The 15000-nt window shown below is 44.8% G+C and overlaps 1 protein-coding gene across 1 annotated transcript in view; it reads right to left on the bottom strand.

Annotated features, from left to right (window-relative positions):
• Positions 1-3798, bottom strand: part of magi2a (membrane associated guanylate kinase, WW and PDZ domain containing 2a) — a 465595-nt gene extending 461797 nt beyond the window's left edge. Inside the window, exon 1 of the mRNA XM_063217120.1 lies at positions 3283-3798. Within this exon, the coding sequence (XP_063073190.1) occupies positions 3283-3586 (304 nt within the window). The 5' untranslated portion in view covers positions 3587-3798. The remainder of the gene's footprint in view (positions 1-3282) is intronic.
• Between the last annotated feature and the right edge of the window lie 11202 nt (positions 3799-15000).

The raw sequence follows: 15000 nt of genomic DNA, 5'->3' as shown, positions 1-15000 counted from the left end.
CGCTCGTGACAATGACGTACACATCTGCGCCAGAGCCATTGGTCTGCGCTATGTTGTTGTTGAGTAACTGCCAGCGATTGGGTGAGAGGTGTCCAATAATTTCAAACCATAACTGAGTGCTAACTTCCTGCTTCCTACAATCGCTTCAGAGCAAACAAATGCCAGACCATAAATACGAAATGAAATGGTAGTATTATGGGATGGTCAGGACCAGGCTAACTAAGAGGGAGAGATGGAGGGAGGGAGGGAGTGGGATGGGAATGGAGAGCGGAGGACAGCGAGGGAGGGCGGAGGACAGCGCGGGTATTATGACATGCTGTGACATGCTATTTCACGCTACATCACAGCCACCACACTAAGAAGGGTGTCTTTCAAAAAAAAGGGAAAAAAAGAATATATCTATCTCTGCTCTTCAGACTGGTAGCCATTCACTGTGCCCATTGTCTCTGTCCCACACCGCCTACAGGGCTCCCATGCTTTCGGTCTCCTCAGTGACTGCTTAGTGCACAGTAGTCAACACCTTGACAGTGATATCAACTCCATGACTGTTAAATTCCGCCATGTACGTGTTAAATTAACTCCTTAGCCCAGAGCCTGTTATAACCTTACTGTCACCAAAGTTTAGTGGCCATGTCTTAATCTGTTACTTAAGGTTCTCTGTAATGTCATAACAATGTTGTTATGATGTAGTTGAGTATTGTCAGCAAATAGTGAATAGGCCTGCCGGCGACCCCGTCTGCAGTAAGAGGCCACCACTCTGAATTGTACTGTATATGCCTGCAGATTCGCCACATGATTCTTGGTTTCCAGAACTGATAAAAAAACTTCAAAGAATTCAACAATGATTACAGGTGAAAGAGGGTGAATGCTTTTCAAGTTTGAAACGTCTTGATCTGATTCCACCCAATTGCTAATGTACGATGGTGACAGGGGATCTGCCCATATGTACAGTGTATCATTGCTGAATGGCTATGTTATAAACCATTGAACAGAATTTAACAGATGATTATAGATTGCGAGACATATCCTAGCTCCGAAAAAAGTCCAAAAAGAAGCAGCGGGGCTTAACCTGTTAATACACAGCATTATAAATTTGCTGTTACCGGAATGGCAATGACCAAGTCGTAGTGCATTACTTAAGGCCTTGTGCACTGTCAGAGTATTGTAGTATCATGATAGGCCTACCTAATGTTTCAATGACTATTACAGCGTGCCACTAGTGGTACAGCGTGCATTAAGGGGTTAAACTATTTAGCATGCCCTGGATGAATTACAGTGAGTCTATCCACAAGAAAAGAAAAGTGCAAAAAAGGCTGTGAGAGACAGTATGCCCTTTCACCTGTGGTTAGTCGGATGTTTTATGTGGCTTGCTTAATGGCAACGACTCCGGGGCAAAATGAGGCTTCGGTGGCCATGTGCCAATGTCTCACGGGGGAGCAATGTGCACCTTTTGTGCTTAAAATTAGTGCTATTATATCCCAACAGGTGTGGATCCAGTTAGCATGGATGTGTTTGCCATGACAGGTTAGAAGAGCATCACTCAATAGACTGAGCAGTCGTTCAATTCACACACACACTTACACACACACACACAGTATACACTAGACACATGCAAACACACACACACACACACACACACAGTTGCACACCGAAAAATGGCACAAAGCCATTTGACAAGAGTGAAAAAGGACGGGTGGAGAGCAGAGTGGCACTCACATAAACATTTCAAAGCTGGCCAGAGGATGAAGTACTACTGCTGAGAGAGTGAGGAGCGAAAATTGGGTTCATCTAAAATTAATGAGGAAATATTCCCTCCGGGGACCAATGCTTCCATGCCACCACACGACACAAACACTCGGCCGGCTTGTGTTCTTTTTTTTCTCCGTAACTCCAAACTCCAGAAGGACTTCTCAGACCTCTCTCTCTCTCTCTCTCTCTCTCTCTCTCTCTCTCTCTCTCTCTCTCTCTCTCTCTCTCTCTCTCTCTCTCTCTCTCTCTCACACACACACACACACACACTCACTCTCTCTCTCTCTCTCACACACATACACACACACACACACACACACACACACACACACACACACACACACACACACACACACACACACACACACACACATTCCTATGTCAGCTCCTCAGACAGACAGTCAAAAGGCCTGAGGGCAGCTCCTGGATGATGACAGTGTCCATGGCAGTATCACATTCTGTGTGTAACTTGTGAAACTGTTCAGTAAAATGAGGGAACAGAAAAGCACAAGCCTCTTAATCAGGATTGCTGTAAACCACCATTTGGCAGCTTGGTTGAATATTTTAATGAATGCCACAGAGAGTTCTTAGTACCAAACAAAAATACAGCTGAGGAATGCTTCTGGTACGGCCAGAGTTCATCTTTTGCCTCGCGCGCACCAGCACGTGCATCACACACGTCCCATCAGCTCCCTCGGGTAATGAAATTACTGAACCACTGTCACTTGAAATTGTGTTAGTTTGCGACTGAAATGAGAGATGCAAAGGACGCGGTTCATCTGAAGGTCTTCTACTCACGGCTACGAGTTCTTATGTAAACAGGGATTGAACGTAATAGACAAAGCTTTGTGGCCATTTCGATGTCGAAATGAGTACTGCAGATTTGTGGCAACTCCATTTGGACAGAGGAATAATGCAACATACAAATAGTACAAACTTGACCCGATAATGTCATCGTTTGGATACCCGATGTCAGCCACACCCACGCGTTTACGACTCCATGTCCATCACATCATTCCTGGATCATGTTTCGCTCTGTCACTCAACGCAAGGAAATGAGGCTGCATTCATAAAACATAACGCGCGGCCCATCGTAAATAAATAAACACATTGGGACCTTTTCAAAGATCAACGAAGTCCGTCCCGACGCCTTTGGGCTATGTATGTAATTGGCGTCCGTTTACACGTTCTCAAACTGAACACACCCCCTCTGAACTAACAGCAAGAATCCGTTACTTGACCTCACAACGCATAACTTTTCAAAGTCGCTATGGGTTTGAAACTTTGGTGCGTCCTTATCAGAAACACCGTCCTACAACAACAGCGGGGACAACATTTCAGGGGAAAGTTTAAGCTCTACTCTGCGTTCAGGAGACTATTCGTTGCGTTATTTCAGACAATTGGAGAAGCTGATTATTGATTTGCGTGCAGATGAACAGCAAATAGCCTATCATACTTCACACTTGATACCACATCTGCGTTGCACAGAATGCACACGGCGGTGCCTGCATTTGCGTCAATCAGTTAGCTCACCTTGTTTGACACACTTGAGTCGGACGGGGTCTTTGGAATGTCTGACCACGGCGAGAACATCCCTGATGGTTAATCCGGCCACCGGCGTGTCATTGACCTCCAAGAGTAGTTCGTCTTGGGAAAGTTTGCCACTCTGGTTGGTGACGACCGCCTTGCCCATTCGAACCTCTCCGATGTAGGGGAACTGCGCGTTTTCGGCGCCTCCTCTCAACTCGAACCCGAGTTCTCCCTCCAGATCCTTGCTCAAAACAATCTCATGGACTCTATTGGTCCAGTGGTTTTTCTTCTTTAGGGTTTTGGACATGGCTGAACAATGAATCTCACATAAGGTTATCCATCAGATGCGTATCGGGTGCTGTGAGTTCCCCCTTGTTTCCACTCGCCAAACAAGGCAACTTCACTAGCGCTCGGCGCCAAGGGTAGTATCCATGTCAGCGAAGGATTCTCACAGCTGGCTAGAGCCGCGATACTGTAACTGGTAGAGCAGCTCAACACACACATACACACAGAGTTGGAGCCAACTGACCCGGATGTGATGTTTTGGAGGAGGAGAGAAGTAAAGGTTTCCTGAATCTGACGCTTCCCACTGAAGGGAAAGAGTGGAGGGAAAAGTAGCGGAATTTCCAGCACAGCATCTCGTGTGTGCACAGTTGGCGGACTACGCTAGAATGAACAAGCATCGTCGCGGATTCGTGCTGGCTTTCTGTTGGGTAAGCGCAAAATCCCAACCAAGACGGATTTGATCTGTAATCTATGGATCCACGGAGGAAAGACTCAAGTTGAAATAATAGTGAAAATGCAGAGTTTTCTTTCTGCTGTTGACTTGCAGTGAATTCCCATTCTTCTTTGCCCTGTGTTGCTTTGTCTAATAATAGGCTACATTCATGTTTTCTTAAATTATTCGGTTTATTCTATTCTTCTAAATGTTAGAAAAGTTCCTGTATAAGCTGATGTTGGGAGCACAAAATTATGATGATGTGATGCAGGGCTGGACTGGGACAAAATATCAGAACGGGCATTTTCAGCCAAGACCGCGGGCCGCCAGGAATTGAAAGAGACATTGAAGCCTGTGGCAATGTTTTAAGTCATCTAGCTGTTTTGACCACAACAGGCAAAATTAATGTTTAAGTCTAACTCAGACAGGTCTGCTGTAGTGGCATGAGGACTGATACCACTACACTGAAGGGAGGACCAGGAAAAAATCATCAGCCACCAGTCAATCCAGCTATGATGTGATTGTGTTATTATTGGGTGTTATGGTTATTACAACTGTTAGTTAATGTTCTTCAAAATACATCAATGTAAAATACATTGGACGAGCATAATCATTAGGTTACAGTATTGCAATTCATATAGGCTATTTAATGCCGCTTACTCCCTGGGCCATCCTACCCAATTCACTTGATTTGTTTTCATCAATTTATTGGTTGCTTGAAACAGTAGTGAAGATTAAAGCTGATGTTATTCTGCTCATTATCGTCTACCTTTCTTCATTTTGTTGGTTTTGTTGTTGTGGCAAACGTCTGCCCTCTGTGCTCATTTTCAAATAAACAAAGTTGTGAATATGACTGATTAAAAACAAATTAGAGCACCAATTATCCTGTAAAAAAACGAATTATGACCCATACGTCAGTGTAGTTTTAAAAAAAAAAAGCCTGTTCACATGCCAAACAAATGATTCTCTTAACTGCTTTTCCATAAAATGACTTATCTATAGACACACACACGCGCGCGCGCACACACACACAACACCACATAATCAGAGGGAAGAAAAGAGATTAGAAAGACCTTAATCAAATTATATCCCTACTATAACACACAATGCCATAGCCTGACAAATAATGAAATAGCTCTGACGAAGGAAAGATAGTCTTTGTTGATGTAAATATGAATACTGTAATATTGTTAATATTATGTCATAACATGGATAATAGGCTATCTCCAGTTGATATTGGTATTGTTAACATAGATTAGGGACTAAGTCTTTGTTAGCACAGTGACAAGTGCGAGTCATTCTGGCAAGATCATGCCATTCAACCAGGCTGTGACTTGGCCCCAGCAGTAGAAACACGGTCCGTGGATAATTGTCTAGAGCAGCAGTTTCTGTCTTTGGAGCGTTTGGCAATCAAAAGACAATTTTATGGAATTAATTTCATTGCTTTGGTGGGGCCAGCCAGGCAGAGTTCTAAATTAGATTTGTTTCAGTAAAACAAATCCCCCCACTTCGTCTTCGTCTTCTTTCTCCCTCCTTTCTGCAAAGAACACAGCAGAAAGCTGTAGAGAAGAGAGGAGAAGAGAAGAGAAGAGAAGAGAAGAGAAGAGAAGAGAAGAGAAGAGAAGAGAAGAGAAGAGAAGAGACGAGACGATACGAGACGAGAAGAGTGGGGAATTATGATTTTTCACAAATGTGTGATTTCATACCATATAATCCATCATCAAACGCAAACATAATGGAGGCTTTTCATATGCTTCCATTACCTCGTCTCCAAATGAATCCCAGAAGCCACATTAAGAGCCTTATACTGTACTTCTTTGCCTTAAGAAAAACTTTTGCAAATTCTCTTCTTCGTGTAGGCCTATCTTTTATTTTCCCTAGCCACTCAAAAGTGTCTGTCTGATCTGTGCCGTTTCATGTGTGCCTTCTTAATTGCACTTTCATAGCACACTTTCCTATCCTTGGATTTTAATTCTCACACTTTTTTTCCTCTGAATAAGAGAGATTAAAATTTCACACACACGCACGCACAAACGCACACAAGAGCACACCCATGAATGCATGCGCGTGTATGCGCACACACATGCTCACACACACACACACACACACACACACACACACACACACACACACACACACACACACACACGCACACACACACTCGCACGTACACACACACACACACACACACACACACACACACACACACACACACACACACACACACACACACACACACACAGGTTATATCTCACCTCTTTCTCTGTTTTATGCTTTATACGGACGGCACTTAGAAAGGCCCTCATCCATCACCTCTAACTACCTCGTTACTAGAATGAATCTCCTTACAGTGTGCTGTAGCGTAAGTGTAGGGGTATTGCACTCCTTGTTTACCGTCGCCAACCGGAGCATAACTTAATTATGCTGAACTGTAGGCTATAGGTCATGATCTTCCTTTTCACATGGGACAAACAAAACAAGGGATTAAAACACTCATAGGTGCACACACACGCACACGCCCGTGCATGTACACACACGTACTAGAGGTGTAAATCACAGCCTCCATGACCATGCGATTCGATTATTTTCTATTACTTCTATTACTTTTCCACTTCTATTATGTTATGGAGCTAGGGCATTGGGCAGGGGCCAGTGATTCTATTATTTTTGATTAACTTAAGAATGTACTTAAGAATGGCCAACGATACGATGCAATCAGATTATATTTCGATATATCGATACGTTTCGTTTGTTATTTACACTCCTTACACATAGGCCTACACGTAAACACACACACACACACACACACACACACACACACACACACACACACACACACACACACACACACACACACACACACACACACACACACACACACACACATCGTGTCTGTCTGTTGTTCAGTCTGTTTTGTCCGTCTTTCTGTCTTATCGTTCATTGACATTCATTGTGGTTTGGAATTGTGGGCTTAGTTATAACAGTAGCAACGTTGTTACTAAGTAAGTAAGTATGTAAGTCAGTAGGTATGGTAAGTGTGTTGGTAAGTAAGTCTCTGTCTGTCTGTCTGTCTGTCTGTCTGTCTGTCTGTCTGTCTGTCTGTCTGTCTGTCTGTCTGTCTGTCTGTCTGTCTGTCCGCTCATCTTATCTCTCACTGGCCTTGGTGCTTTTGTAGTGCATGTCAGTTTATAAACAGCCTGTGAGTTAAAGGCATGAGGGGGAGAAAGGGAATGATGGGGGGGAGAGCACTCTTCTTCTCAGCAATCAAGAGAGAAGGCTGCGCTTGTGCATTCCATAGGTGGGAGGACAGCCATTAATTGCAGGGTGTTTGAAAGTGCATGAGAGCGAGCGACAGAGAGAGTGAGAGAGAGAGACAGAGACAGTTAGAGAGACTACAAGTATGTCAAGTATAGAGAAAGAGTTAGTGAGAGGGGCAGAAAAGAGAAAGAACGAAAGAGCAAAGGTTAGTCAAGAAATAGAAGGAGAAGGAGAGACAGAGAGATACAGCAGCAAAATAAAGGACATCAGCTGGCGAGAGAAAGAGAGGCTGAGTTGAGTCAATAGCTAGAAAGGGAATTGGAGAGAGAAGAAGAGAGAGTAGTCAGGGAACCAGATTCTGTGAGTGTCTTGAATGTTTTGTCCAAAGAGGAGGGTCCCAACAACAGAGAAGAGCGTGGCAGAGGGAGTGTCTAAACAAGACAGAGGAATTCTCAGACAGCAAGAGAATGCCTTTTTTCTTTTCTCCCCCCCCCCCACCACCTTCCACTGAAGGGAGTCAAGCAACCCACAGCTGGGGAGAAAAAGCCTTACTTGGCCAGCATGTTTGGAAACAAACAGCTTCCATTCCCCAATATCAAAGTGCTAGGCCGCTCTTTAAAAGACAGTCTGTGGTTTTAAGAAAAATGAACGCAGACACAGTTTCCATAGAGAGGAACTTGCGACTAATAAAGTACATGAAATGGTAATGTAACATCGGATGCCATGTGCAAATCCAAGCAATTCAACTCCTGCAATTCAAGGCAATGTAATGATAAAAATAACAAAATAGTGGTACAATATGGGGCACCTAAGTCTCCACCCCTTCCGGTCGGCTCGTGGGGCTGGGAACGCAAACACTTTTGACTGGGCTGTAATGGACTGATCAAAGCTATTTTCCGATCCACCTTGCATTTCTCCGTCGATCACACATATGCTGTGCCTCAGAATTAATAACAACCAATGGTGTGCTTGTTGACTTCACTTGGCAAGCGATTTTTGAGTTGTGTGTGGGCAAAAATATGTAATTATTTGGACTACACAACAGACGTCGCATGTCCGACGTGCAGCCACTTAAGCCGCGGTGCAGGGGTAGGGTTGGCTGTAGGGTGACCACCTGCTAATAAATCCAAGGGGGGACAAGGGGTATGCTTCGGAGGGACAATGTGGAACAGACCCTGGCATGCACGCGTACCCACCCCTCCCCCACCACACACACACACCCCACATTTGGCTTTCATACCACCTTACATATATATAGCCTATATATTCATAGTGATGTATCCCCCTAAATCTTGGGCTTTACATGCCACAAGGCATGGATAGGTAACAGGTAGGCCTATTAACCTAAACATTGCGCATATGGACATTGTAACATAGTGCAAACAATGTGCGTTTTTTTCCTTCTAAATACTGCAAATAAAGTAGCCTATAGATGAAATGTAATCAGTGCTTAACCCCCACATGCCTAATAAATATATCAATCAATAATAGACAACACATTTAGACAATTTAGACATAGTCAGTAGACCTCCATGTGTTCATAAAGTGAACATAATTTCAATCTCTTGAAAATACACTTTGTGCATCTGTGCAGTTGTGCCGAATTGGTAGCTTATGAGGACCCATACACTACTTTGTACACCTTTAAGGACCTGTAGGCTACATTTTACAATAATAAGTTTAGCAAGCTACAACATTATTTGGGGGAAACACTTCAACATTTAGATCTAGCAATCATTGCAATTCCTGACCTTATGTTTATTCTGTTACAAATCCCATGGGGTTTCATAATGGATGCAGGGTGGCACCGTGTAGTTGAAATATCTAGTCCTCTAATGAATCACAGCATGTGAGGGGAGAACGGCTTGCATTTAGCTATAAACCAACCAAGGTAACATCATTCCTGCTTCACTGATGCATTCTGTTGCAAAAGTCATGGACTAGTGTCTGTTTTCACATTGATCCAAGGTGGCACAGTGTTAACTGTTAACCTAACTGAACAGAAAGTCAGCCTAAATTCCCTCGCGTTGCTATGTGCGGTACTCGTGGTTAGCTTTCATTATAATGAAGAATCGAATAATGAAGAATCGGTCAGCTTGCTGCGAGGGCAAGGTGTTACAAAGTAGCATGGAACGAAGTTATATTCCACCGCTGACTTGCTATGATGCAGGTTGGTCTTGTAACCTCCCTGTGACTGCTTATGTTTCAAGGATACAGCCTTTTTTTCTTCGAGCACACTTGATTATGCAGGACAAATGGTCAACTCGCGGGACGCATGATTTGGGCTTGAAATGCTGTACACGCACGCGCTACGCGGGACGGGTGGTCACCCCAGTTGGCTGTGCCACGGTTCACGTCAGATATGCGAGGCGCACGTGTAGTCTCTAACACAGTTTTGCACAAAAACTAAAATAACGTTTCTTGCGTGTCGAAAGTGAGTGGTCTTACGACGCAAATCAAAACCTTTCAAATTCACTGTCATCATATGTGAAATCTGGAGCACATGCCAAATGGGATGAGGATTTAGCTTGACTCGCTCCTTTCACTCTCATTCAAAATTTTGAGAGCTCCAGCCCCACGGATCGGAAGTAGAAGGGCGTGACTTAGGTGCCCCATAACATCATGTCAGATGTGATCTGAATGTGAACCAATTGTCATACAGTATTTGCCTGTGATGGATTGACCATCACTAGAGTTCTGGGTGTGTTCTGACTGTCATGCCAATGAGCCTGGCTCTTTGGCGTAGCGGTCAGAGACCCAGAAGGTCCAAGTTCAAGTGCCCACTGGGCAACTCTACTCCCCTTCGCAAAAAATGGTGTCAGAAGTGGGATGGTTACTGTAAGGCCATCGGAAGCGTACCCATTGTGTGTGAGCCATAATTCCATGCGAGGGACCCCCAGGATTGGTGACCCTAGTGCAGTTGTCCCGGGCCAGGCCAAAGCTGTCTGCTGTGTCCCTGATGGCAGCATTGCTGATATGAACCCAGGTTCAAATCTGACCTGGCTACGTCATTTCTCAACACTATCTCATCTCTATCTTCCACTACTTTCCTGTCTTTCTTCACTGTGCAATCTGAAATGTCCCAAATCCACTGCAACTTTCTCTAGACCAGGGTAGGGGAAGCGTTTTCATTCAAGGGCCACTTCAAGTTTTATAAAGTGCTTCAAGGGCTGTAGTATGAACACAAACCAGGATTTCCCCCTGCATTTTAGGCCTATATTGAAGGTGGCCAGCTTAACAACAGACCCATATTCACTAGGTTCCCTGAAAACTATAACTTAATTAAATTGCAAATGATTCCTTTACAAAACATTTTATATTTCACATGAAACTTTAAAATTACATTGAGGCCTGATAAGGCGGCCTTAAGGGCCGCAAACAGCCATCGAGGCATAGGTTCCCCCTGCTCTAGACCAACAGATTTTTGTATGGCGTTACCATTAAGCATACACAGTATACCCATATCCACTCACATACTGATCCACACATGCACCCCCTTGTAATTATTAATGTCATTTCCTCCTTGGACAAGATTCAGGATACCAGGTGTGCCTCCAGTCCATGATGACACAATAATATGCCTCGGAAGCCTTTGTACTGCGGGCGGTGTGGGGGAAGGAGGGGGTGAGGGTTGTATAAATTCCCACAATGCATCTCACCAGATGGGCCTCCACCATGGGCCATTAGACGGGGTGCACCGCTGCCACGGCTGCCGCAGCTGTTTCTGGAGACACATGATGTAATGATTATGACAGCGGTGACACTGCTCCAATTTCGATAACGGCTCCCAGCGACGGAAGAGAGGAAGAAGTTGAAGGGGAATAAGACGGAGAAGAAGAAGAAGGCAGGGAGGGACAAATAGAAGAAAAAAAAGAAAACAAAACGAAGAAACAAAGAACAGCCTTGATGGGCTTTTCCAATTCTGCCTGCAGCCTTCTGGACGGTTATTGGAGGTGACAGCGGAGCAATTTTGTGTCATTAAAGGCACGGCCACCGTCGTCGTCGTTGCCCGGGTGGGTGTGGAGAGACAGGCGGACGCTGAGTGACATTAGAAGCTTGTTTGGTCATTTAGCAGGAGAGCGAGGGAGAGATAGAGCTGCTAAGGACAGATGGGCTACAGCATGGCCATGCAGGATGAGGGGGAAATAAATGGGCTTGTTATTGGTTGGCCCTCAGAGGGGGAGACGGTGCTGGATGGGGAGAGATAAACTGCTGCTGGGGGTGTGTGCATGTTGTTATTAGTGTGTGTGTGTGTGTGTGTGTGTGTGTGTGTGTGTGTGTGTGTGTGTGTGTGTGTGTGTGTGTGTGTGTGTGTGTGTGTGTGTGTGTGTGTGTGTGTGTGTGTGTGTGTGTGTGTGTGTGTGTGTCTGTCTGTCTGTCTGTCTGTCTGTCTGTCTGTCTGTCTGTCTGTCTGTCTGTCTGTCTGTCTGTCTGTCTGTCTGTGTGTGTGCGTGTGCACATGAGTTTGTTTTTGTTTGTGCTGTGTGGATGTTTGCATTCTACTTGGAGAATACCTAAGAAAAGAGATAATAAGAAATGAGAAAAAAAGGAGATAAGAAAATAGATGATTGACAGCTCTTGTTCTTTCTGTGTTTCATGCTCCTCTCTCCTGGATTTATTGTATTGGGTTCTGCAGACAAGACTTCACAGAGCAAGAGCTAGTGCACAGAGCTGAGACGGAAGCTGCTTGACCTCTCTCTCTCTCTCTCTCTCTCTCTCTCTCTCTCTCTCTCTCTCTCTCTCTCTCTATCTCTCTCTCTCTTTGGAAATCACGTCATGAAGTGAAATGGGAATAATCCGGCGTATAACAGGCTCCCACAAACTTACTCAAACACGGAAATCACATAGGGGCACCCAATACATATTCATTAGATGGTTGAATGCACCACAGGCATTCCCCTATTACAGCATTCGGTAGAGTAAGACAGACAGACAGACAGACAGACAGACGGACAGACAGACAGACAGACAGACAGACGGACAGACAGACAGACAGACAGGCATTGATTAGTACTTAAAATAATAATAATAATAATAATAATAATAATAATAATCATAATAATCATTGTATTTGTATAGCACTGTATCATACAAGGCATGTAACTCAAAGTGCTTAACAAATGGTAAAAAACATCATTGTTAGTGATGGATTTAAAAGGAGAGGTATAGAGGAGAGGCAGAAAGAGCAGGAAGGCAGAGGAAGAAGAGATAGATAGAGATTGTAGAGTCATAAGGTCAACGTAGGTTAGGACCAGGACTCTTAGATGCGTAAGGTCCATAGTGGCTGGGCCTAGCATAAGTCATAGATAGTCACAGAGAGATTGGACGCTCAGATGCGGCCCCTGGTGGCATCAGGGGTGAGGAAAAACTCCCTTTTGCTTGAATCAAAGTTTGTAGGGGGAAAAATGCTCAGTGAGGTCTGAGAAAAAAAACCCCTATAGTCAGGAAGAAACCTCAGGCAGAGACCAGCGGCCACCTAGGGGAGCCCCCTGCCAGGGCTGGTTGTGAGCAGTAAGGACGCTGCGGCAGCTGGGACACTGTGACGCCTTGGCAGCTAGGAGTTGGCAAGGATGAAGAGTGCAGTGAATTGATCATATCACCCCAAGATATACAATGGAATGTACCTTTCTCCGACACCTCTTGGTAGTGATGCTCCTGCCTTGGTCTGAGACTGGGTATGGTTGGTTATATGTAAGGCCATTCACATTCTATCATCGAGGGTTGAATGAGAGAGAGTTGAGTGAGTTATGGTGCATTCCAGACCCAATCCAATCCAGTGGGACATGGGACTTCTCCTGCCTCCGACTGTGAAGTCAATGTGGGACCTCCTTAGCCTGGTTGTCACAGACGGTGCGTTTGTGTACACAAACTACCGTCTGGTAGCACTGCAGTTAGCGTGCTGTTCTCGAGTCACAAAATAAATGGTGCAAATTGCTACTCACCACCAACAAATTCCTCCAAATTCCTTCTTTTCAACTCCAAAGAGTCAATAAATAATCTGTCCTGTGATTCATCAATGCGAGCTGCCGTTGATATTTAAGCAACAAATGCTCCGGTTATTTTCTGACTCGAGAACGGCATGTTAACGGCAGTGTTCCAGACGGAAGTTTGTGTCGCTCTCCACCAGGGGGCTCCAGAGCTACACACACGCACCGTCAGTGAGAACCAGGCTAGGACCTCCTAGCAAACTGTAGGGAACTCTACCTAATCCCATTTTACGTAAATAATGAAGTTTTTCAGCTATAATGGTGGCCCATAGAGCCTCAATTTGAATCGTCAAGAAAATGACCTATAAACTTTTTTGCTCTTGTGCAGTTGCTTCAGACACAGAAATTTGAACTCAATATCTTCTAAATTCGGACCATTGAAAAGGAGCTCCAGCAGCACCATCAAAGCTGCAGGGACCATCGAGAAGTTGGCTACAGACAGACGGAAGTGGAGAGACTTTGTTGCTGCCCTGTATGAGCCGAATGGCGCGTGATGGGGTTAAGTAAGTAAGTAAGAATCTTCTAAATGTTCTGCCATGAAGTTGGTCAACATGAATGTAATGTTCAGTACAACTCATTTTTATTTGGACTCTTGTGTCTTGCTTCAAAATATTTCTATGTACTTCGCCCGACAGTTTTATCAGTTGCTGTGACTGTAGACAACCTACTTCAACTGTATGGAACATTTTGAAGTGGGACCTGGAAAAAATCATGCAGGAGGTCCCAATAGTTTGGATTTCGCCTGGAACGCACCACCCCCCACTCCCTGAAATGATGTGCTTTTTATGCATACCTCATACCTTAGCATACCTTAGCCATGGATCTCACTTCTGCTCAAGTCTTATGTAAGATTATGCAGTACATTACATCACACTACATTGCACTTAGCCTATGCCTTTATCCAAAGCGACTTACCGTTATTTACAGGGTATTGGTTACAGTCCCTGGAGCAATGTGGGGTTAGGTGCCTTGCTCAAGGGCACTTCAGCCATGGAGTGGAAGGTGGGGAGGTAAGGAGTGGAATGCTGGGATTCCAACCGGCAACCCTCTGATCCGAAGCCCATTTAGTAGGCCATGACTGCCCACCTCTCCATCCCCCCGAGAATGATATGTTCATGGCCAGCTTCTTGATCAGCATGCTGGATTAGATTAGATTTCATGCACTGGATAAGTCAGAATGATGAAGATGTCACTCTTTGCTGCATTCACATTCTCTGCTGCTACCCTGCCCCCAAAAACACACACACGTGAGAACAAATCTGACACACACACTCTCACAAATACCACCCTAAGCACACGTACGTATACATACATGAAACGTGTGTCCATGTTTGTCAATGCGTCAAGCCTGTGTTTGTGCCCCTTTCTCAGTGTGTGTTTGCGCGCATGTGTGTGTGTGTGTGTGTGTGTGTGTGTGTGTGTGTGTGTGTGTGTGTGTGTGTGTGTGTGTGTGTGTGTGTGTGTGTGTGTGTGTGTGTGTGTGTGTGCGTATGTGTGCGTGCGTGCGTGCGTGCACGTCCATGCGTGTGTGGTTGTGTGTGTGGTGTCTGTGTATACACAGACATGTGTCTGTGTCTGTTTCAGTGTGTACTATGCTCAGGAAAGAGGACAGAACCAGGCAATGCATCCAACCAAAGCACCATACCCCACTGCCCCCCACCACCCTCCCAGCTCTTTCCATATCTGCAGCGAAGGAGCACTGATAACTAAGTTGGCCATGGTTGCACTCAGCATGGTGCTTTTAACCGCTTTTAAATA

Source organism: Engraulis encrasicolus, chromosome 15, assembly GCF_034702125.1.
Source record: "Engraulis encrasicolus isolate BLACKSEA-1 chromosome 15, IST_EnEncr_1.0, whole genome shotgun sequence".
NCBI lineage: Eukaryota > Metazoa > Chordata > Actinopteri > Clupeiformes > Engraulidae > Engraulis > Engraulis encrasicolus.
This window is presented reverse-complemented; position numbering and strand designations above follow the sequence as displayed.